Below are 26098 nucleotides of genomic sequence, written 5' to 3' on the forward strand. Positions count from 1 at the left end.
GATCCCCAAGGTGGAATTGAAAAGTGTTCCTGGGGAAAGGGATGTCTAGACATCCATCCTGGACCTGTTACATTCATGACTAGACTTCTGATAAGCAGCAGGAAATGATTGGATGTTTACCTTTTTAGTTATAATAATCATCATGGAAAGTGTGATCACTTAACCACAAATAAAATGTACACACATTACTAACTAAACAGATGTAATTTGTCCAGACATTTATTTAAAAACTAAAAGTAAAATGTATCAAACAACAATAGCATACTTACTTGGAGGTAATAAAGCTTTTGGAATGATTTACATAGCTGTTTTACACAAGTTATTAAGTATGTACATAATGACATTCATGGCACTCAGGCTACAACAGGCTTCACATCAATTTGTATTTAAAAGAATAATCTCTGATGTGATTTTAATGAGTTATCTCTAATAAGAGCATTTATAAAATATATTTTAATCTCCCTTTGAGACGCAGACTTGGCCTTTGTCAGAATGAAATACTTGCATGTTTATGATGGCTATGAAGAAGGATATGTCAACAATAAGCACCCTGATTATGTCAGGGTACATAATCAAACAAAATCATACAGGGATCAAATAAAGCTTTCGTTTAATTTCATTTATGTTTTGAGTCTCCAAACAGTAATTCCTCTGACGGCACTCTGACGCAGGTCCAAACCCAAGCTTGGACACCACCCCAGTCTCATCAGAGCAGATGTTTGCTTTTAATTCATGTTCTGGCTTCCTCCTGTGGCCATTATGTTCCCAGAATTCGTTCTCTGAATCTGCGAGCTTGAAGCTGCCTCATAGGTAGTCTGATGGGCTGTTTGTTGAACTTCTCCATGATTTCTCTGATTCGAGATAAGTTGGTCCGGAGAATGGTGAAGTCGCATCGCGTGGCGCCCATGTCGTAGCCCACCTCGCACTTTTTGCTGGTGAAGCCGTAGCCTTCAGCTCTGGCTGTTACTCTGTACTCTCCAGGGTTGAGCAAGCGCCAGTAATCACCATCAGCAGCTGAAGAGACACACAGAACAGGTCAATATTTCTGTTTCGAGTTTTCAGGTATTGTGCAGTGGCCACTCAGGTTAGCCAAGCACAAGTTTTTTCATTGATTTACAGTTGGGGAACTTTGAAAATATAAGCTGCCAGCCTGACAAACATCTTTACACTTCAGAGGATCTTAAAGATTCAATATTACACTGGTTGTCAGTACTGAAAAAGAGTTTAATCACAGTTATGTTCCTGTGTATGTTCGAAAAAAAATAAATAAACAACTTTTATGTGATTATTCATCATGGCCAATTACTCACACCCCCATTACAACACTGTAAAGTCCTTGAGCAGCTCCTTCAGCACAAGACTTTTACGTTCCTGGTGCAGGAAGGAGCGCGACCAAAGGTCATTCCTGCCCACAGCCATCGGACTATATAACTGTAATAAATCATCTCATTACTTTACACTTTCTCCTCTGCTTTTATTTTTCTTTCATGGACAAAAGTCAAAGCAATCAATTCAATCATAATATGTGCAGTATATATGTACATGCTTTTTTCTGTAAATGCAAAGTTTGTGAATTATTATTTTTTTCTTTTTGTCTGTGAATATTTATTTCTGCACATTGTCCTGTTACTGTCATGACATCCAAATTTCCTCATTATTATAAATGAAGTCTTCAATCTCTTATCTCATCTTATTCATACAGGAATTTTTGCTTTTGGCTAGTTGGTTTTACTTGTAAACAATAACAAACAGTTTATTATGTAGATACTTCTGTTTTTATTAACAGTCTCTTTTAAGATTAAATTGCCTCATCTGTGCAGCTGCACACAAGAGACATATGAATGTGCAAAAACATTCTTTGAAAAACCCTTTGGTAGCTAAAGAATTTGGACCTACTATTATTGGTACAACTAATTTGGGATTTTCAAATATTTTATATGACAACCCCGAGCCAAAAAACACTAAAATTTAGAGTAATAAGAAATTACTAGGAATAAAATACGAGTTTTTTAGTAATATATTAACCCCACCCCCTAGAATTCCTTGAAGGAATTGATAAAGCCCTCGTTAAATGTCAGGTTTTGATAATGTGCTTTGTAAATAATCTTTATTTAGCTCAGTTATATTTGTAAATTGTTTCATGTTTTGCTGTTTCATCATATTTTTAAATAACTGATATTTAAATCTCTCTTTGTGCTAAAGTATGCCTTTAAGTGACCTGTCAAGTTTGTTCACATTCCTTCATTTTCTTCATTTAAATACTCACACATGAGACAGTCACTGAGTCAAATAAAACACGATGGCCTGTCTGCCTTCAGTTAAACATCCAGGCTCACATCTGGTTGATTTATTGATAAATCAGGGTGGAATCTATTTGTTTTGTGAAATGCCTCATTATGAAATGCCATTAAACTGAGAAGTTTTCACTTTTGAAATGAAGCATCTGCAGCAAGGCTATCTGTCCTTTCCTGCCACTACCGCTGATTCACTGGGCAGGAAGAAAACTCCATTGAAAATGTCTGTTTTCCAAAAAGTCATGCTGTTATTAAACAAATTCAAAGCAGATGAGAAAGTATACTTTTCTAAATAACTTGCCTAAATACATTCCTACATCTGAGAATAGCAAGGAGTTTGAGAGGAAGCAGTGGCTTATTCTCAGTTCCAGGAATAATAATGCCTAATGTCTTTGTGATAATTTGATTTCACACTCTAAGTATGAAGCTACTTTGGCTGGCTGTATTTTTTTAGGCACCAGCAGAAACTGCCTTGAGGACTCCCAATCAACAGTTAAACTAAGATCTAGAGACCTCATCCATCTTGGCTATGAATTCAATCTGATTCCAGTCGATGGTTTTGCTAAAGAAATACATCTGTTTCTGTTTGTGCCTTTTATTTAGTCTTACAAAATACTAATTAACTGCAAAAAGAATATACTGACATGTGGAGAAAGTTAAATAAAGGCATCCATGAGGTATGTTCATCTGCAGATGGTTGCAAAATCTCACATTACCCACATAAAAACAATAAAAAAGAAACATTTTTATGGTCCTAGTTGGAAGCTTAAAATAACCACAAACACGAACAGTTACTGAACAGACTCAGATGAAATGTAGGAACGTACCTGTGCGGATATCATGACTGATGCCCTCCACAGAGACGATGGCATTAGCTATTCCCCGACCCTGTAGGTCCCTGACTACACCTCTAATCCCACGATGCACCTGCACGGGGAAAGTGTGACACAAGTTCACTTTTCCAATACTCGCTGCATATAATTCCATACAATATTTAATGCATTATGTGATCACATCTTATTTATAATAAATGATGTGAACTCAAGTAAAGAAAGATCACAGTATCATACATTGCTGTTGATATATTTTCCCCACATCCAGCATCAATATTTAAATAAAAACTGTGTCAAGTCAGTGAGTTCAGGTTCTCTAGAGAGAATAAGGGAGTTTTCTTGCAAAGCTTTCTTTGTGTTTCTGGGAAAGCAGCCCTGATTATAGAGAGAGCTTTAAAATCCATATTATTTATCATTCATTTTAAAAGAAGACACAGTCTCATGCTTGATGTTTTTTGGGGTACACAAATTTCAAGGCAACTTCCTGAGTTTACTTTAAATGCAAAGTTCCGAAAAAGCACAACTTATAACTTCAACTAAAGGATTTGCCAAGAATCTCTTATAGTCTGTGGTATAGGCTTTAGTAGTATTAATACAGCATTTTTATTTAAGCACTTAAAGGAATAGTTCAGATTTGTTAAAGAAGGATTATGTAGAAAGGTTAGAAACAATTAATATTTTACCTGTTGTAGATAGATCTTTAATTTGGTTCAAAATGACAAGCTAGGAGCTTGCCTGAGCGGTTCAAGCTCAAAGTAGACTGCTGCCATCTTAAAACAACTTCAAATTTAAAATATTTTGCTGCAGTTAATGCAAATACATTTTTTACCAACTATTACATTGCTTTCAATTTTGCATTTTATTGTTATTTTCATAAAATGTGATGATTATTTGCAAGCAAGTATAGCTGCATCTATTTGCAGCAATTCCAGTATGGCTCGTGGTACTTCTGGCAGAAATAATATTTCTCAATGGGAAGTATGGGTGCAGAAAGTGCTGCAGCACCCCAATGGATGTTCATATTCAGATATAACAACATGCACTGTCAGTGTGCCTTTTTATTTTTGGTATTATTCACATAATACCAGGTTCTAGGATTTTCAAATTCACACACAGCACCCACCTGCTAAAACACTTTCCCAACACTATGACAGATAAGCTTTTGGTTGTTCATAACTTTTCCACAGAACCACACTCCAAAAGATTTGAACTACACCTTTAGGTGAAAGGACATCTTGTACTTTTTTGTGCACACGGGGATGTTCCTTTGTGTTAACGAGTAAGCTGACTTTGTACCTGCTCCATGAAAACAAGAAGAGACTCGCGATTGTTCTCCCACTCCTCTGGCAGCTCGCTCTCGTGAGGGAATTTGTCACAGCCCACATACATCGACAGCTCAAAGCAGTTGGTGTGCAAGTAGCTAAAATCATTCATACCTGCCGGGAAAGAGACACAAATCCATGGTTCAAATTACAGGGGGATAAAGGAAGAGTTTGACCCCCATAATTAAGCCCATAATCATATGCTTTACAATATATTTGTCAAATATGAGCACAATAGAACCTAGTGTTAGAATTTCAAACACCCCTAAAGTTCAACATGCCACTCCTTAGCCCCCTTTGCACACATCTAATTGCCATTTAAATAGATAAGTAAATGTTATAATTAATTCTTTTTATTTTCCCTTCAGAATTGCTGTACTAGACTGTGAGGTGTCTAAGTTTGACTGCTTTCCTACTTTTGCTGAAAGGCAGCTGACGTAAAAATGTTGTCACCCACCATCCCAAAGCTGCTAACCATAATAAAACTCAGAGGTTTTTAAAAGTTCAAATGTATGAATAACTCATTAAACTAGATTACATTAACAGTCAACATTACCAGTCAACATAAGCAACATGGAAATAAACAACTGGCACTTTTTGTGCCTTTTTGTGCAAATATTATGACTTAGAAAATGGAGGTTGCATTAAAATCACTGCTCATTGTGCAGGTTTAATACTGAGCATGATAGCTTGTCATATTTAAGTGCTGTTATCAGTTTAATTTTAATTAAAAACAAAATGTTTATTAAAAATAAAATTTTTATTAGACTATAAACCGGCTGACACTATAAATAATTTTGTGGGCTTTAATGATACAGAGGAACAAACCTACTTTAAATGAGGAATGATAGGAATATGTCCCTCTTATTCATATTAATGGTTATTTTTGATAGCTGCATGTAATGTGATTCTGCTTTTAATGTACTGTGTTGCTGTTGGGTCTGTTTTGCTTCAGAATGCTCTGTTAGGGACATCTGAATGGAAAAATTATAGTGTGATAAACAATCAATGAACTGGAGAAATGAATGTGGTTTTAGTACATGTCAGACACTCGTGTAAAAACAAGCAAAATATTGGATAGATTTTAAGATTTCAGTTTACCAAACTCTATGTCAGCACTATATTAGATTGCCTTCACTCCTTAGACAAAATGTTTGAATTATTCCGTGATGCATCAGGCTAAAACCAGAAGTACTCCCCAGTACTCAATCTACATGTGTTTCCATGTTAGCTAAACAAAGAAACAATCCAAAAGCTCCATGCTGAGCAGAAAAGAACTTTCATGGTACAGTGTTAAGGTTAGTGACAAAACAACATCAGCAGATATGGACACTAACTTCCGGCTGCTGTGTGCCAGGACGCTCCGTTGATGGTCCCGTCCTCCTTGGCAAAGTCTTCTGTGTGACAGACCCGTCGGTTGGCATCAGTCATCAGTCGGTGGGTGGACGCGTAGGAGAAGGCCAGCCAGCGGAAGACGTGGTCATCAGGGGTGGGGGTCTGCTCCATGGCCACCCCCTGGGAGCGAGTTCTGTCATACGGGAAGGTCACCACCAGCTCCCCTCCCTGGAGGTTCCCACCCAGCACGAAGGGCATTTTCTCCATCCATGCTATCAGCGCTCGTGTCTCCAAGGCAACCTGCAGTGAGGGTACACAGGAGGCATGGATAATGTAATTAGTACAATCATCTAAGCAGTGATTGCTAAATTAACTCCCTCATGCTGAAATAATCTCACTGCAATGTGCTCTCAAGGGGATGTGATAGAGCTATCAAAAAGGCTGTTTACACAGTCCGTGCTGCACAATTATCTCAGGAATAATGACTCTAATATGTAAATCATTACAGCCCAGCTAGAATCCAGTGATCAGCAATTGTTCATGCTGTCAGGCTTGTATGATAAAACCAGCCTTCTTATCTTGTAGCACTAGCTGGACCAGCCAGTGGGGCAAATAAGGATAGGTTTCGCTGCTTTTTGAGCACAGATGGGAATCCCAGTCCTGCAGCTGCAGTTGCTATTCTGGAGGCTGTGTGTGACTCATCCACAACTCCCACCAACGTCAAAACACTCGTGAGGGGGAGCTTTTAATAGAATGCTCGGTGTATTTTAGCTCTCAGCCTTTTCGTCACACATAGCAAACTCGTTCTCTTGTCCCAAAATAGACAGTGCTGATGCACCCTCGTGACTGCTGTACCCTTTTCAAACGGCTGACGGTCTTTACTGGGAGATTTGTTTGCTACTATGGGGGTGGGAGGCACAGGAAAAGAACACAATGCCAGTCTTTATCACAGAAAGGTGAACTGTTTCCTGTTTTTTGACAACAAAAAAACGTTTAGGCCCAAGAATACCAACTAGTTCCTGTTAGAGGAGTAACTTTTAATTTTAATATCACCAGTTAAGATTTATAAATGCAGTTGAAAGTAGTAGTGAACACATGTGATTTTATTGTTAAACATAGCATTGACAAGCTCAATTTGAATCTGGATTTACAGTATATAATGCAAATGCTTTTCTATTGCTTAAATATTGGTGCTAAAGGCTAAAATATACACACACCATAGCATTTAATATGGCACATGTCAACAAACGCCCTTAACATCAACAGCACAAAAACCAAAGTCCGTCCACTGGTAATAGAGGTTAATACGAGATAATACGAGTGGAACTAAATCTATCACTTGTGATATCTTCAGTTGTAGAAAGATTGAATTTCCCAGTTTATTACACAGTACTACAAAACAGTCAATCAGTAGGACTCACTGAGGCATTTTTTGACTGGTACCATTCTGGGATGGGCACGTGGTGGTTGGGCATTTTGCGAGGAATCCACTTCTTGGCCTCAGCCTCCCACAGAATGGAGTTGAGATCGGGGAAGTTGTGGTGAATATCTATCCCATCATTGCTCCATCGACCAAGAGACCAGCCGCTGAGCTCTGAACCCTGTGTTAAAAAGTAATACAATACATAGAAGAAAAAAAAAGATGGTTTGAGTGGCAAGCATTGAGTTGTATTCATGCAAAATAGGCTCTGCAGAATCATCAGAGTCAGGTCCAGAAGGTGCAAGAATTACACAAGGATGCATTAGACTTATGAACATTAGAGAGAAAACAATGAAGACTGGTGACTCCTTTGCATCTCCATAAAGATGCAGAAATCTTCTCTTGCTACTTTTAGCTTTTAGCTAATGTTTTGCTCCTTTTAGCTAATGTTTTGCTCCTTTTAGCTAATGTTTTGCTTCTTTTAATTTTAACAATTCACTTTAAGCTTCTTCAGTAGATTTCAGTCATTCAGCAGCACTCAGCATTCACACTGTATTTGTTTGTCTAGATGTGTGTTACTTGCTAGAGCTGGTGACTGTGTTGTTTTGTTTATGTTTTTCCCGTTCTTACTGCATATAGCAAACAGTGAGTCAAGAGAAGCTAAAACTGTTAAACTGTGTATGATTAGTAGTACTATTGCTGATTTTTTTCACATAGCAAAATCATCAGATTCCAATAAATATATTAGAGCTTCAAATACTAAAATTACTGCAACCCCCTGGACTGAATATGATTATGGTAGCTAAAAGGGGCATTTTGGCTGTCATTTTTAATTTGACAGGGTTGAATAAACTTGTCAAATCTAATGTATATTTTCTGTTAAATACAAACTGACATGTGGATTATTAGTGAGACACGTCTTTGGTTTGTATCTGTGCCTCAGCTTACCAAATGACATCTAGAGGATCACTTGACTTATATCAGGCAAGCACTTGCTCTTGACCTCTGACTTATCTTTATCAATTCATGTTTCATTAAAATCTGGCCTTTCATCTCGTAGCATTCACCTGATTTAACCAAAACACAGTTATCAGTGGTAAATTACAGCAGAATGTGCAGCCATTGTTCATTTTATGCAGTCTATCGCTTCATAGAAACTCATTTCCAGGATGGACCTATGCCACTTTTACTATAGACCTGCCTATTAAGCACATCAGATGCTGTTTTTGCCACAGGTCAGTTGATGAAATGAGCTCACTAATGATTGTCTTGCAGACTTACCACTTCAAAGACTTTCTCGTACCCATCAGGGTTGACGGATGGCAGCAGGTGGATTCTGGTCTCCTCCACCAGGTGACGGATTCGCTGGTTGCCAGATAGATACTCCAGACACATGAACTGCATCAGCAGGAGGAGGAGCTCTCGTCCCAGCACCTCGTTACCATGGGAACCTGCTGTGTAGCGAAACTCTGGTTCACCTGGTCAACAAGATTGCATGCGAGGAGCAGTGAGAGTCAGATAGAGGGGGATTATTTACCCAGTAGTTTCAACTATGGCTTCATGAATGCAATATGGTAACATCAGTTATTTGTACTTAAAGCAAACTACAGTGTCGCAGTAGACACTCACCCACTTCATGTTCTCCTGGCTTGTCAGAGATCTCAATGGCGTATAATTTGAGGCCACTCTGAGACTTTCCTATGTTATAGATCCGGGTGATGTTGGGGCACATTTCATTAACCACTTTCATAAGCTGCAGAGGGTGAAAAAAATAAACAATTTACTTTTGATTTTTTTGTTTCCTTACAAAATTTAATCATGCATATGCCCTAAAAAATACTTTACTTTTTGAGTTTTGCCAGAAGTGCTCACAGATGTGGAAAACACTATAAAATGTAAGTTTTTAACTATTTCATCTTTTGTCAATCAAAGACTTACTTTCAAAAATAAACATGACCTCAGAAAAACAGCCCTGACTTTTCCTTTGAGGATTTTTTTGCTAATCTAACCTGACTATGATCTCTATAGTTTAGTAGAAGTAAAAAAATGTTCTTGCAAAAAAACTTGATAGTAGAGTTTGTCACAAACATTTGGGGCAGAACAGTTTTTACTTACTCAGCAAAAACTGAAGTTGTCCTAGCAAAAGGCAACATATTTGCTTTTGTGATGCTGTAAAATAAAATGCATAAAACAGAAAACACTCAAACATAGCCAAAGTTTCCTTAGGTTATACTCCGGTAATTGTATTTAGCTACATCCTACTATTATTCAGAGCTGAAAAATATGCTGCTGAAAAGCAATCAGAACAAAAGGAAAGTTAAAACACCTTTTACTCAAAAAAAAAATTCAGAAATTAACTGAGAGATGAGAAGTGTTCAAGTCAGGATTTGAGCTAAATAATGAGCTAAATAATGAGTTCTCAAAACATATGAACATGGGACCAGGTTAAATGAAAGAAAAAGTGATGTTGAGTACTTGATTGCACCGGTCAAGCTTGGTTCTTCAAAGCAACATTCACAAATCTGGTAAATCTTATTAGGTCTGTTTTAGAGTTTAAAATTAAATTATAAAGCCTTAAGAAGCTTCTCACTTTGTTGCTGCAAAGCTTTTGTGAAAAGTTAATTTAGCAGAATTCATTAGTTTGTATTTCTTTTTTAATACTGTGTGTTTCAAACCAGTTCTGTCACAGGGCTTTTTTAGTTTTTCTCCAGCCAGTGAGGGTGACTTTGGAGAACCAGTGAAGGCAATTATAACGACAGGCTCATCGAGGAATTGATTGAAACAGCAACAGTTATTATTTACCCATTTGGGCATCAGTGGTCACACAAAGATGTGCAGCAGGAAAAAAGACCAACCAGCTGTGAAATGAAGCAACAGCATTAATGCCGGAAATCTGCTTTGGTTCGCTGCTCCTGCTGCTGCTGAAGTCATTAACCACTCAGGTGTGATGGGCTTTTAATTAAGTGTGGGTTAAATCTTGACCTCTCTAACCAAGTAAATCACCAAACAAATGTCAGGTTTGTCGATGGGAAAAAGGATTACAAGATGATGGGGGTGGGTGTGAAAGTCCTGCTCTCACTTTAATAAAGCTCAATGTTCCCCTGATAAATACACCCGGACAGTTTTATTTACCAGGATCAATAGAAGACAATTTTCTTTTTCTACAAACTACTCACTTCTTCTTTATCTTCTTTTTAAAAAAATGTTGGAAATGGTCTTTCATTTAATTTCTTTTCTTTTCTTTTCTTTTCTACAGTCTGCTGTACTGACCTATTCCCAAGGCCACTACAGTTGTGCTCTAAGAAAAGGACAGTCCTTAAACAACTTAAGGGATATCTTTTTACTCTCATGGGGCATGTACTTTACTTTTGAGAAGCCACAATCAGCTGCCTCCACTTGAAAGTTCTGGCACACCACAATTAAAGCTGCTGCAGACAAAAGGCGGAGATACGGTACCTGGTTCCAACACAAAGAAGCAAAATGTCACAAGTGAAAAAAGCTTTTTTTAAAAAGGGCTTTAAAAATAGTTCTTCCTTTCTTTGTAAGACCCTACTGAGGCTGTAGACTCTGCATGGCACATCTTAGCCTCAAAGGTAACAAAAAGAAAGAATAAAGACCTAGCATTCTTTGAAGGAATGCATATCGTCCACAACCTTTTATGCAAAATTTTATACGAAGATCATCTAATGTTGAGAAATGAGTGAGTTGAATAAGTTTTGGTCAAATCTTGTAAATAACTTTAGGTGCCATCTCATATGGTATCACAAAATATCAAGCTCAGAGTAGGTGATGTGAATGACTCAGCTACTACCACAACAAATTTTAGCTCAATATCTGTAAATTTGCCAGAAGTACAGCCATTTTTGTACTGACTAATGTTGATTAGGCGTGGTGAACATCTTGAATTGAATGAACTCCAAAAGGTAATAATTTGTAAATCTAATTATTAATTTCTGAAAGTTTCATTACATTCATCTGACTGGTTCGAGAGTTCATGGTTAAAATTATAAAATAAAGATCTTGCACAAACTGTCAGTGCTCAGAAAGTGTGATGGGGCTCAGTTTCAGCTACTACCACACCAATATGTAGGTAAATATCTATCAAATTTAATCGGTCATTTTTGTCTTTTAGGGTCAGTTGGCTGTGACAGCCATCTTAAATTGGATTGACTCCTAAAGTTAATTTTAGACGTACATGCAATGATTACTTTATGCAAATTTCATTCAAATTCATCCAGTGGTTCATGAGATATTTTGGTAACATACAGACACATATGAATATTAATGTCCACCTTTCAGCAGCGGAGGATAAAAAGCGAAGACCCACACTTGATTTATTCACCTTTCAAATCATTTTAGGATGCCATCTAAGAAATAATCTGCTGATTTACAAAGAACCTGAAGAATGTAATGTATCTTGTGGGTGAGATAAACAGCAGCTCAGGACACTTCTATTCCACTGTTTGGCAAAAACACAAGACTTGCTACATTTCAGAAGATTACAATTCACTGCCACTCAGGCACATTGTGCACTGTGACAAACACAGCTGTCTTCCTTCTCGGTACAAACAGGCTTCTGCTCATGACAACTATATGAATAAGTAATGACACAACCCAGAAGGTGCATCATGCATTTTTATGCTTCTCCAAGTGCCTGGTTCATTTGTTCTGCAGCATTCTTTGCTCTGGCAAAGGGACACAATTTAACTGGTATTGGCTTGCAGTTCAACTTAATGTTGCAAAAGAAAAAAGATCTGAGGGTTCCCGAGAACTGGATGCTGTCTGTTACCATGACTCACCTGCCTCATTTCTTTATAGCTGTGATGCCTGAAGTCCAAGTCATCGGTTGTTATGACTTCATTGCGTCTGTGGTAATAATTATTTGGATCTGGAATCAGATTAGACACAGTTACTGATATTCAGTGACTCAAAGAAGCAAATAAATTCCTTTTGTTTGGAATAAGACCCAATGACTAGCCATGATTCAGCCTCATAAGATATTAAATAACACATTCTGGCCATGCAGGCCAGTTTTGGAATTTAGTGACAAGTCAATCCCAACTTTAAGGAAGAAAACTTGGATATATAAACTGTCCTGCTGGCATTCAAGAGTCAAACATTAACAGCTCAGTAATTGTGCCAAACTTTCATCATTTTGTCAAACCTTGACTCATAAAACCAAAAGTAACATTTTTCATCCGCTGTTAATCTCAAGTTAACTCAAACCATTCATGTGTCTGCTTTGTTCATACAAATCCGCCACCTGGCAAAGGACAGCCGAGGATTTCCACTCTCATACAGATGCTGCCGCTGTAAAACCAGGAGCGAGGGTTGATCCGAATGTACCGGGCCACCACGGGCGACGGGAAGATGTTCTGGACTGGGATTTCTTTTTCTCTGTTTCCACGGAATATCTACTGAGGCAAACATATGGTGAATGAACAGTTAATAAATTAAAAACAAACTACTTTTTTCTAAATTTAAAAGCTGTAAGTATGCGAATATGGACTGGAATGCTAAAAGAGCTGCAAATCAAAGGTTTTAAAGAAGTATCCTTAACAACAACAACTCAAATAGTTTGAAGTTGAGGTTGTGCAGAAATTAACATTTATTATCCTAAATTGTTGTAGATAGCTTCGTGAATGATCTTAGAGAAAAAGGGTTTTTTTAAGGACTGGATTGACAAGCTAATGGTTAGCTCAGACGGATCCAATAACAAAGTCTGTTGACAGCATTTTAAAGGAAATATTTAGTCATTTTCGAAGTGATGTTCTGTTAAATAGTGAAGTCATAGAGAATGAAGTCATAGAGAAAGAGCTAATAAAGAAATATTCAAGCTAATGGCTAGTCACACTAGTGCCACTTTAACAGCATGTTCTTTAGGCAAATAAAAAACAACCCTTGCTCAAAAATGTCTTGCTGGTGTGATAGAACACAATGTTTGCAAAAATTAAACCCCTACATTTTTGCATGACATCATTCGTTTACTTTGTTGCTGTTTTCTCAACTGAACAACGTCGGTGTTATTACACAAACATTAGGTGTGCTGAGGCTGCTAAATATATCAGTCCACCAGGATTATTCCAGGTCTTCCATGAGTTCAGTAAACTTTTAGACTGACATGTTGATCAGGTGGACTGGCTTAATAACCTGGACGTTGTTTGGTTGAGAAAACAGTGAAAAACTAAACAAATGGTCTCACAGAGGTTTAATTTTAGCCAATATAGTGTTATATCACACCAGCCTGGCTAGCCGTTAGCCTGATTCTTTGGTGGATTTTTTCCTCTTTCTTCATCACTCCGTTCTCTACAACTAATTTGACAGAACATCACTTCGAAAAATGATCGATCCATCCTTTTAAAACAGCTTGAATTGCGAATATTTTGAAGCAGTTTATGAAAACTATTGTTTTTGCATTGTTGTTATTTATAAAAAGGATTCCATGGTTATTTGCAAGGACAATTAGCAGCAGCTAGCTGTAGCACTTCCAGTGCAGTCTGAGGCACTTCCTGCAGGGATGCCGTGCCAAAATAATGTTGTAATGCAAAACTAATGGGAGTGAAAAAATTTAGAAAATACCGTCCATAAAAGGAGTTGTTATAAAGTGGCAAAAATCAGACTAGCCATTAGCTCACCAATCCTGTAAAATTAAACTTTATTTCTTCATACTGAGGTCAGTCAAAAAACTGTCTACAACAGGTAAGACATTAATTGTTCATCACCTTCCCACAGAAAGTGGAAAAACTTTAAAAGAGTTAAACTATCACTTTAAAACTAATACAATGATATGTAAATTAAAAAATAATAATAATAAAAATAAAAATGACAACTGCAAAAACTTGAAAGATTTGGTTATTAAGGTCCAAGGCACAAATCCACGCCCCCCGAACCATATCATGAAACCTTTATACCCTGAGGATTTCCTTGCAAATTTTACCACCCACGGCTGGAGTTCTTCTCTGTACCTTTTCTGGTATTTTGAAAGGCCAACAGAGCAGCTTGGCATTTGGCAAGAAGGGTGGGTGAGTGGGTGAGAGGGAAGCTTGTAGCAGAGACTTCAATTACTGCAGGGGGTTTAATCACCCACACAGATGACATCAGCAGACACAGGAGCGCACAGTTACACTAAACTTAGCTTGAATGTGAGCCAAAGCAATTGTTAAATTTAAAAAAAAGATTTTTTTAAATCTCATTCGTAACTGATATTCTCCAATTTAGGTATGACTGTTTATTACATCAAGTGAACAAGCAGACAGCAAAACCAGGCACAACTCTAAGAAGATGAGTTCCCATATGCATGAGAATCATTAGTATTTACTATCACCTCACAGCTCATTAAGCTTGGAAATAAGCAGACATCTGACTCTTCCCTAGTAATTACTCTCAAGCTATAATTCATTTTTCCTTCTGGTTCCAATTAGCAATTGACTAAACTTCTTATGTAGCTAGTTAACAGGAGAAAATAAGGACAATGTTCTCAAGGTTACGGTGTGATAACGATTTTCTCTTCATTTGGATTTACCGCATGTCAGAAGATTGATTTAACTCACCAAGTCCTCAGAGCCATTTGTGACTGTGATCCACGTGTGGCTGTCGTTGCTAACCATAACCTTGTACGAAGTTACCCAGTCGCTCCTGTTAGCATTAGGAGACAATCAGAGAATAAGAGGAAAAGTCTAATATTTTCAGACTGAATTCAATGCATACAGAGCACCAAGGAGACTATAAAGAAGCCACTCACTTCGCATTCCGACACATAAAGTCTCCAAGGATAAAATCCCATTTACAAGTAGTACATTTGGAAATGAGCAATTTATATTATAATGTATTTTATTATGTTTAGGGGAACGGCAGAAAGTGTAATGGAGGAAATCTTGCTAAAAAATGAGGCTATTTTGGCAAGACTTTTATAAAGACTGATACTTGTTTCATGCAGAGGTAGAATGCAAACAAGCACACAGGCTTACATATAGTACACACATGCAGTCATGATGCATATGAATCTTTTTTTTTTTAACCACTACATCTCAGAGACAAATGTTAGTACTTTTTACATCATCGCTGAAATTATTCAGCTCCTCAAAGGAGCTTAGGAGAAAAATACCAGATTTTGTTTCAAATATTAACTTTTTACAGCAGTATGTAGTTGGCACAAACAAACAAACAACAACAAATAATATATATATTATTTGTAGCTCATGCAACTACAGTAACTGATTATTTTCTTTCAGTACATGAGTTATAATATTCTCATATTAACAAAATGGTCACAGATTCAAGAATTTTACTTGTAACTTTTTTAAAATACTTTTGCTTTACGTGTAAAAAGTTAATTTAATGTGATTCACATAGTATATTCTTTTCTTGATAAATGAATTGTCAAGTTTTTATTACCCTCGAATGAACCATTTAGAGCTTTTTGCTCTCATGGTTTTTTGTTTAAGGCTTATGTAAGAACCCAGCTGGCATCACAATAAATGAAAAGACTTTAAGAGCAGTAAATGATGTTTCTTTTTCTCTTTTGTAACATTGCACCTGACCTAATGTTTAAAGTTAATGCGATCCTGTGATTCATTAGAGGCCATATTGTGGCCATAAAAGGAAGGTGGATGAAAAGTTCGGGGCGCAGTGAAGAAAATAATTAAAGGATTCAATTATTGTGGATTGTTTTGTGAGAACTTGATGGTATGCTTTTAATAAATCAAAGTGCAAACCCTTTCACCTGAAGCAGGAGCTGCACATGAATATGAAGCAAAAACAGAAAGAGATTAAATTCATTTGGAATGGGCAAGGAAACAAGAATAAACATTAGTGTGGCTTTTCCTTGATGTTCCCCTGATGAAGAACAAATGGATTGAAATGTTGTCAAAGTTCCTTCTTCATCAGGTAATATGGTCTGCAGCTACAACTTCTTGCTAGACAGTGGGTGGATGCAAATGAGATGGTTACTATCTCTATTCTGTGTGCCAGGTGTGAGTAACTGTTACTCATGAACCTTTAAGGAAAACACAAGAATGCCTTTTTTACCTCTGTCTCTCCTGATAGACTGAGCTAACACCCACATGTTTTACAGCACTTCTAAACTTCACCAGTAGCCATATTTTATCTCAGTTCTTAAAGCCAGATACTGTTAAACATACTGTTTAATGCTGTAACTCACTGTAATGTTAATAGGTGCACAGTATATATAGGCTAATAAACATATCTAAATCATAGTTAAAGACTGAAACAAGTTTTTTCTTATAAATCTATTTTAACAAGAATTTTTTTCATTTTCTGCAAAAATAAAATGTGAATGCTGAATGCATGATGATTTTGATGAAATTTGTTAAGGAAGCTGAAACTGAGTTGTCAAAGTTATAAGAAAACAAACTGACTTCCATTTCACTTTGATAAAAGTATGTGCAAATCAATGCATTGTAGGTAATTTTGTTGCAATAAAACACTGCTTTCATTCTTTTCTCCAATATTTTTTGTGATAATTAGTTTGAAACTGGCTCTCAAAGTTGGGAAAGACCCATTATCCAATTATTTAATGAAAAAAAAAACATGAATTGCTCACCAATGTATTTTCCCTGTTTATTTCCTTATTTAGCCCTCTTCCCCTCTTTAAAAATTCTTTTACATTTGTTACCTGCAGCAAGGCGGTTATGTTTTCATTAGTGTCCATCCTTCCATTTGTCTGTCTGTCAGTTTTTTTTAATTAATTTTTCAGGATATGTTGGGGTTTTTACAAAAACAAGTAAATAAATTTGGTGAAATCCTGCAATCTTTTTTAGTGACCCTATGGCCTTGGTGAAAATTTGAGCTCTCTGAGTGCTTCTAGTTCCATTACAGTGAACATAAATTATATAATATTCTTTGTCCCATTATTTCTAAACTATATACTGTATAGTTTAGATTTTAGCATCCTTGTGAATAGGGCTTTTGTCCAACTACTTAAAATAAAACACATATCATTTTGAAAATTAATAAGGCAAAAATGATTCAGCTTGAGATACAAAAATGTCCATTATTAGCATTTAAAGCAGTTATCAATTTTACAAGCTGTAAATGAAAGTAATTCCGAACAAAAAGTTGTCCATTACACAGCAAAGGAAGTTTAAGAAGGGGGGCTTTGATGCTAAGAAGCAAAGCATCAATCATAAAAATGCCCTTTAAGTATGTCTGTAGGACTTCACAAAATACTCAATGTCAGCCAGAGCTCTACGGTATGTATACTTTGACAGTCCCTTCCATACTTCTGGATAAAGACATCACCGCTGAGCTGGTCCAGCCTCATAAGAATTCCCAGTTCTGTTAATTAAAGTGCTGTTACAGACAGGAGCCCCTGAGCTGGCACCGCAGACAAGCTCTACACACAGCTAATTGCAGTGAAAATTCACTCCCAGGCATCGGTATCTCCTGCACCTTTAGATAGCACCCGCCTTGAAGGCAAATCACAAATATAGCTTATTAAATAATCCTCCTTTTTGCTCAAACTGCGCGGCAGCTTTCAGAGGTCTGTGCAAGACCCTTTCCAATTACAGAACATAAAGGGCCAGAAGTTGTCAAAGATTATTTCAGAGCAAAGTCAGGTGGTTGGGGATGAAGTTAACTGCTTTTGTTCACAAAAGAGCAGCTTAAAATAAAGATGTTTGTCCACTCTTCCTCCTATTATTGTAATATCATTAAAAAAAGAAAAACTTGACATGAAAGTGATTTTATAGTATATAAAAAGATTAGTATCCTTAAGTTGCCACATTTGGTACTTTTAATTTGATATTTTCTTTCTCTCTGCATTAAAGACATGTCAAAAGCTCTTAATCAATATTTGTAGTGGCGGACATGATTGATTGTTGTAGTGGAAAAGCTTGTATTGGTGTTCCGACTTACATATGTAACTGCAGCTTTGATAGATTGCAGTTGAATCTGTTTAAATTGGCTTATTTGTTCCTTTTTTGTAGAAACATCAAGCCTATCAGTGGGAAAGGTTGGAAATTTATACAGCTTTAATTTATTCTTCTTATTGGGTAATCGCTGATTTGTAAAGCGCAACTGAATGGTTTTATGAACATGAAAGATTCAATTAATCACAGCTAACGGCTCATAAATCATTCATAAGGTATTCCACGTTCAAAGTGGGTATCCAAAAGCCATTACAATAATCCAATTCAGGCAAAAAAGAGAAAAAAAATAATTCTGTCTAGCTTTCTGCCACAGACTGTTTCTGTATAAAGTCTGATTTGTTCAAAACTGAACAAAACTACTTTTTTGGCTCAAAAACACCTTTAAACTTTGCATTTTTGTGCCACAAACAATATGTTCTTTAATTTACTTCATCACCCTGTATTTAATTTAAATGATTTCTAAGGTTTCAGGGGTGTTCAGTAATTTATTACCCTCTCATGGTGAAAGAAAACATGATCTGAGAGCATAGACTTTTAAATTGATGGATTTTTATTGGTCTTTTCTGTAATGGCATTTTGATTGAACATTTGACATGGAATCATCCATATTCATGTTTACGTATAATTTAAAAAATGTAATGTGCAGCCATAGAAAACCACTGGGTGTCACAGTAGAGTAGCACAGTTTTACATCAGCATTGGTTAAATGATGCATCCCAGGTGTCGTTTCTATAGGGCCAAAAGTAAGGATTGCACTGCAGCAACCAAATTGATGTGTTTGGTGACATTTTCCTGCTGTTTTAAACTATAAAGTATTATATATATATAAAATTAAACATTTGTTTGTACACAGTATTTTAAATTACTAAGGTTTATATTTCAAATTTATGTGAATATCTTCAATAAAAATTGTTGAGATGAAACATTGGGAGTGGACATTTATAATGTCGTGACCTATTAAGAGATATGAAAGACTGAGTCTGCACTAAGAATAATCAGATCTATAAATCCTTAATCCTACAGTGAAAAGATCGAAAAAGATTTATGAGAAAAGCAAAAACAAGTAAAGGTTTCATACCATCAGAGGGAACTATTGAAAAGCTTCCTTCCTTTATTTATTTATTTATTTATTTATTTATTTATTTACAATCTGTAATGTCAAACTTTCCAAAAGGTTTTAAAGGAAATCAGAGTCATCCAGATGACTGGATTAATTATTGCCATCTGTTTAGTGCTTATATTGAAGTCGTTTTAAATTTGTGCCATATGTAATTAGATATTTGGCAGTTTACTGTGTTTGGGTTTGAATTAGACGCTTTAATGCTCCATGGATGGCAGATTAGGTCTAAAACTGCTTTAACATTCTTGGTTAATATGGGCCTGAATGTAGAAAATACATGAAACCAGTCGTCAGAAAGACAACACCACCTGGCAACAAAAAATATCCCTCGCAATTGTTCCTCTGAATCAACTTCCTCATTCTGACCGTGCAACGTTCTGCAACTCATAATGCACACCTACAGGCTTCCTACTCACGACCAGAGGGAGTTCCTGCCCTGTGTGACGACCCCGGTGAACTTTGTCAGCCTCCTGGCATCCACCTCGATCCACTGAAGAGGGTCATTCCTCCCTGCACACCAGGCCCCATCGTACAGGTCGTCTTCGTAAAGGCCGGCCTGTGGGTCAGAAGGAGCCATTTCAGGCAGAGTCTTATAGCTGAATGAACCCCCAGTCTGAACCTTTTTTTTTGTGACAAACTTAATGAATTATTGACAGTAGAGGTAGTAATGGATGCAAAAGTCAACAAGGTTTGGCATTTTAATCCTCTTCTTTGAAATGTGCTGAATCAGCTGCAAGCAAACTCAAAGTAATCTTGACTGTAAGAGCGAACATGAGCAAACAGGAAAGTTACAAGAACATCGATAAATTAGGTTTGTATTTTTACAATATTGCATGCTTTTCCCCCAAAACAGTGGCAGTAAATGTAAGAAAACATGTTTTAGACATTATGTTATGTTCCACAGCAATAATTACTGTATTAGTCTGTAATATGTGCATTCTTACCCCCACTTCACCCAGATTTCTGCTTCGTTATCAACACTCAGACGTTCTAACGTCATTCTGTATGATGTCTTTATCATAACTGTCAAGTCGCTTTGAAGTCATTACCATTTCATAGGCTTTTTACAGCTGAAACAGGTCATTCAAAGAGTTATCTACAACAGGCAAAACATTGTTCCTAACCTTTCCACATAAAGAACCTGATTTGAAAAGATCTGAACTATCTCTTTAACTTGTGCTTATTTACACACTGACACCTCAGGGAAGGTGTTACAAGTTAAACAAGTTGATTTGTTCTAAACCTTGTAACAATAAGAATTACACAAAAACGAGGGGAACAAATGTTCATGTGTGTATAAAAGCAAATTGATTTATTGAGCTTGTTCCAGCCAGAATCTGTGGACTAACTGGATTGTTGTTCAGTGATGGATGAAATTTCCAAATACTGACCTGCCAAGTTAGCTCTGTTTAATGTTCTGTCAGGCTGTCACATAACAATGTGTCTCTACACTTTTACACAACAAACACAAAATATATTTGGTTTTTTATTCCCTTTTTGGTGCCATTTAGGATCCAGGTGCTAACACTTCAAAAACTATATACTTCAAAATAAATTACATGGCTCTTATATACTTTAATTGTTCAATACTGTATGTGTTTTTCTACATGATAGAGCTGAAAAAACTATACTGCACACAAACCTTTAGCCTCTTCCAAGTTTTACAAATTCCATTTTTTTTCTAATCTATTTTTAAATGATTTTTCTTCCCCTCATTAATCTGTGAACAATTCAAAACACTGACAGAAAAAGCAAATAGGCTATTGTATAGGTAATTGTATTCACTGCCTTCATTTAGTATACATAGCTCCTCTTGAAGTGATGGCAGCCTCGAGTATTATTGAAAATAACTCTTGGAGTTTAGTAAACCTTTTTTTTTTTTTGACTTTTTTTCCTTTTTTTCCCCAGACAGAAACATTTAGGCTCCACAGGCTGAACAGGAAGCAGCAGAGCACATTTGTCAGGCTTTACCAGAGATGCTCTGCATTTAGATTTAGACCCTTGCTGGGTCACTTGGGGACCTTCACAAGCCAATCTGTGTTTTATTAATTTCATGCTCTTGCTGAAATGTAAGCCCTTATTTGAGCACTCTAAAAAATCTTTATTTCTGGAATCACTTCTTTCTTGATTATTGTACTTCAGATACCAGTTTTAACTTCTTTAGGAGCATCTTGACTCTGTCTTTATTACAGGAAAAACATTCCTAAAGCATATTATTGGCTTCACAATGCTTTCCTGAAGAGGTTTTAATAATAAGGTGTTGCTCAGTGCCAGGCTGCCTTCACGCTTATAGCTCAATGTTTGCTTCAAAATTTTAAAAAGATTTTTCTTTTCATGGTCTGAGAATCATTCAGTTATGCGCTTTTTTTTTTTTTTTGAGGGAAAGAAAAGTCTATTTGCTTTACCATAAAGATCTGACTGCACCAATGGTCGTTCTTCTTCACCTATCACCAAAAATGTAAAACTGTGGATCTCAATCATAGTTATCATAGTTATTCTCATTCGCAATTACTCTCCTTAGTTAGCCAACTTGACCCGGAAAGTCTGTGTTTGGTTCCAAGATGTATTCAGTTTAATGCAATGGAGGCTTCTGGAGCCCTAAACTCTGCAGAAATCCTCACCCAAATCTGTGCCTTAACTGAATCTTTTCTTTCAGGTCCAGAGTAATTCTATTTGCCTCGTGGCTTAGTTTTCACTCCGCTGTACGACATTAACTGTGAGACCTTCTGTATATAAGCGTGCACCATTAGTCCAATAAACTAAATCTGAAGAAGTTGTTTCAGAAGCATTGCACAAGGAAAAAGGTGGGATGTGCCAGACTCCACAGAGGATTGAATGCTTGCACCACATAAACAAGGAATTTCTGTCTTTCATTTTTGATAATTACAAACTAAAAAACTTGTTTTTACCATGCTGTTGTATATAGAGTTTATCAGCAATGAATGTTGAGATTACTGCAACATTATGCAGATATTTGTGTTTTCTCTGCTGTATCCTGATATTGAGTGTCAGGAACATAAACAGAATCAGGCACATACATAAGTGAAAAGAAACAAAATGCATGGGAGACTGGCCTGGATCAACAAATTCATCTGTTTTTTATGTGTTTCCAGACACAATCTCTGTCCTCCATTGATTCATTTTACTTGGACACACACAAGTTCATACCCAGCAGACAACTAACCCTTTGTTTTGTTGTTTGGTGCCTCTTGAATAAATCAAGAACATGTGTTTGTGTGTTTTATTAATTGTGCGAGTGGATTTGGAGCAAGTCGGTTTAAAAAAGATGAGGATTGTGTGCAGACTGTGTGCAGCCAAGTACCTTTGAAGCACAACCAACAGGAAATACCAATACTCCTGAACAATTGTTTTTTGTTATAACAACAGTGCGGATCTTTTGAAGCTGGGTTCTGTGAAAGGTTATGAACAATTAGTATGTTACCTGTTGTAGATCGCTCTTTGGATGACCTCTGTTTGGAAAAAAGAAAAAGCTTTGACTGCAGTGGTAAAAAAAGTTTTATAAAATAGTGTTTGTATAAACTGCCGTGAAACCTTTGAGACTGTAGTTGTTTTAAGACAGCAGCAGTTCACTTTGGGCTTTGGTCTAGCCAATAGCTCGTCAAACTAGTCAATTAAACTTTATTTCTCCAAATTGAAAAGAGCTATCTACAACAGGTAAGATAATAAATACTCATATTCCTTCCAGAACCCCACATCAAAACATTTGCATTATCTCTCTAGGTGTGAGGATGAGTAACTGGTTTGATGGCAACATTTTTTTTAGCTTTGGGTATTATAATAAGAAGCAAGCTGAAGTTAGATGACACTGTAATCCACACTAAAAATAAAAAGCCACTTTCCACAGCTGCTATCTTTACTTAATGTTTAAGTACGACATTAAATCTATGCTGACACTGAAAGATACTGTCTCTTCTCAATCATATTTATTTTGTATTGCTGCATGGTGGGTGTAAAATATGAGTCTAGAAGACATTAAAGCTTCCAAAAAAAAGCTGAGATTTGCTAAGTTGCACTGCAAGCCCCAACAAATCCTTTGAGCTTGGCTGAGCTGCACCAGCACGTCACTTTTCAATCTTACCTGAATGTTAAGGCGACCTCTGTGCGCACCAAGGCCATAGCGTTTTGTAGACGAAGCATGAAGCTGGAAATCATTGATCTTTAATGACTCCAGTCCAATGGGAGGGCATTCTAGGCAAGAAGAAAGACATTTTGGCTTGTTATGGTAATATTATGTATCATGAGTTTTCATTGCTGAAACTACATGAAGCAAATTCTGTTTGTTATCAGATCTGTGATGTTTAAACTCCTGTGAAATTCAAAACGTGTCAAGTGTCAGTGGTGATTAATGATTGTACGCTGTGAATGCTTCATTTTTGTAACTTTGTGATGCACATATCAGAGCCACCACCCTGTATCCTGAATACATAACTAAATTATTGAAATGACTAAAGTAATGTGATTCTTCCTAATAGGAGATAATGGGAAGCACTGAAGCTGTCAGTCAAGCTTCAGTTTATATAAAACAGATAGAAAATGATCACACAAACATTTTTCAGGGTAAAAAACATGGTCAAATGGAATTTCAGTGTCATGTCAACACTTTGAGTTGTTATCTTTTGTGATGTGACAAGACACATTGTTATACAAAAAGAAAAAAAAATTATTAATGAAAAAGAGTCTGCAACGGCGTGTAATCAAAGTAACATAATATGAATGTCAGGATTCCAGTTTTCACCACAAAGCAACACTCTGTTTCTGTCAAAATACTTTCCTTGCTGTTATTCTCTTCCCAGATAAACATGCATTTTGAGAAAAAAAAATTAATGACAAAACCAGCTTTTTTCACTGCTTCACAGTTCTAACATATTTTTCTAGCAGGGACTGCACCACAACATCGTGGGTTTACAGGTTTATTCAAACTTATGGGAGTAAGGATGTGAAATTGAGGAGTCTCATCTGAGGAGCCTCATGCTTGGTGGCTAGGAAGGAGGGAGGTTCTGTCTCACTGGGCAAACATCCTGATAAACTTAGGACCCCTTAGATGGATAAGTGGCTCTTGGTAGGGATAAGGTTGTGATAAAGCTGATGTGAAGGTAAGGAGTACTGGAATGAACTGCAACAAAATGGAGTTGACTGAATCAGATGATGCAGACTCTGTATATCCCTCTGGAGTATCTTTGCTGCAGGTGAGCTGACCTAAAAGGGCTGAGTTAAATGAAAGGCATATAACAGAGTGGGGAGGATAAGAGGAATGAAAAAAGTAAGAATGAAAGATGAGGGGGAAAAGGATGGTTGGGATAAAAAGAGGAGTTGGGAGTAGGCACATACTGTCCATAACTGCTAGATTAAAATGCAAGCCTATATTAGCAAGCGATAGGCGACGATGACCAGTGATTTAGTTGTGTCCAATACTACCCCCCCACTCTCACACACACACAAGTTCAATAGAGGATAGTGGTCCTTACACACCATTTCTAAGGTACAGCCTAAATTTGATATCAGTGATTTGGAGCCATACATGCAAAAGGTTTCAAAAGTTTTGCTGGAAAGTCATTATTTTGGAAATAACACACAACATTTTCCTAAGAGAATAAAGCTGTGCATGTCTGAAAATGTTTCTTTTGTATGCTGGAGGGAGTTGCAAACTGTTTGAACAAATGCCCATATTTAAGTGACTGCAGAAACTGAGCTGGTGCTGCTAAACACAGCTCTTTGTGGAAGAATCTCTCATCTCTTTACGCTGCCGTGGATGTTATCCAGCGAGAGCCAAATGGGGAAATCGGAGCTGACGTGTGAAAAATCTCTGCGGCCCAACAGCTCTTTGGGTTAGATCAAGCTGGAGCACAGCAGTGGAACTTCAGAGAAAGAATTTCAGATGGAGCGCCGGTCTGTTTGTACATGCAGCACACGGTGCACGTGTCGCTGTCACACTGCCAGGGCTGCATTAACTAATGAGCACCCAGAAGTGCAGGAGGCGCAAAGGAATTCTCTTTTTCAAAATACATGTGAGCTTGGACATCCAGTACTGCTGTAAAGTACAGTATTTTCATAAAATAAAGACTTGAGATTCCCTAAAGGAATGCACATTGCCCACTGCCATTAATGCCAGAGTTTTGTATTTAGATCATCTTATGTTGAGAAATTAAGTAGTTGTAGTGATTTTGGTTGAATCATGAAAATAACGTTATATGTAATATATGCAATATTGCAAGATGTCAAGCTCAGAGTATGTGTTATGAATGACTTTCAGCTACGGCTATCGTCTGCTTTTGCCTTTTGGCGGCGGGCAATAAACATTGCTGCATTCTATTACAAGGGTAGTATGTCTGTCACATGCTTGAAGATTTGAAAAAAAAAGGAAAACAGCTGGTAAAAAACATCTATATGTGCATGAGACAATATGAGACAAAGCAAACTTAATTAATTTCTTCTGTAAACCAAAGAACAGAATTTGCTAAATATATAATAAAAAGAGAAGCAGGACCACTGGCAAGCCCAGTTATAGTTGCATTCACAATAACTCTATATGGCAATAAAACATGCAGCTGTACTTCACCCTTTAAGCCTACATCTTTTTTGACTCAAGCTGTTCATTCACAAGAGTTTAATAGTTGGCAATCTCAACATATTTTGGACGTCTTCAGACCTAAAATGAAGGCCAAAGGAACAAGCTCAACTTTACACACACACACACACATTTGTATGTAGGACATTGTATTGACTTTCATTCATTTTTAGAGCTTTATTCTGACCATAACCTTAACCATTACCAGTACACGACTAACCCTAAATCTAACCAAAAATGCATTTTATATCTTAGCCCTAAACCTAATCCCTAACCCAAAAATGAGATTTCCTGTATTA

The 26098-nt window shown here is 36.8% G+C and overlaps 1 protein-coding gene across 1 annotated transcript in view; it reads right to left on the reverse strand.

Moving 5' to 3' along the window:
* Window positions 1-203: 203 nt before the first annotated feature.
* cpxm2 (carboxypeptidase X (M14 family), member 2) overlaps window positions 204-26098 on the reverse strand; it is a 32163-nt gene continuing 6268 nt past the window's right edge. Inside the window, exons 3-14 of the mRNA XM_017433900.3 lie at window positions 23313-23422; window positions 19630-19769; window positions 14755-14839; window positions 12468-12618; window positions 12004-12092; window positions 8834-8957; window positions 8486-8682; window positions 7206-7385; window positions 5787-6084; window positions 4424-4563; window positions 3122-3221; window positions 204-1014 (exon numbers count right to left, since the gene is read on the reverse strand). Of these exons, the coding sequence (XP_017289389.1) occupies window positions 758-1014; window positions 3122-3221; window positions 4424-4563; window positions 5787-6084; window positions 7206-7385; window positions 8486-8682; window positions 8834-8957; window positions 12004-12092; window positions 12468-12618; window positions 14755-14839; window positions 19630-19769; window positions 23313-23422 (1871 nt within the window). The 3' untranslated portion in view covers window positions 204-757. The remainder of the gene's footprint in view (window positions 1015-3121; window positions 3222-4423; window positions 4564-5786; window positions 6085-7205; window positions 7386-8485; window positions 8683-8833; window positions 8958-12003; window positions 12093-12467; window positions 12619-14754; window positions 14840-19629; window positions 19770-23312; window positions 23423-26098) is intronic.

This window comes from Kryptolebias marmoratus, linkage group LG17, assembly GCF_001649575.2.
Source record: "Kryptolebias marmoratus isolate JLee-2015 linkage group LG17, ASM164957v2, whole genome shotgun sequence".
Taxonomy (NCBI): Eukaryota; Metazoa; Chordata; class Actinopteri; order Cyprinodontiformes; family Rivulidae; genus Kryptolebias; species Kryptolebias marmoratus.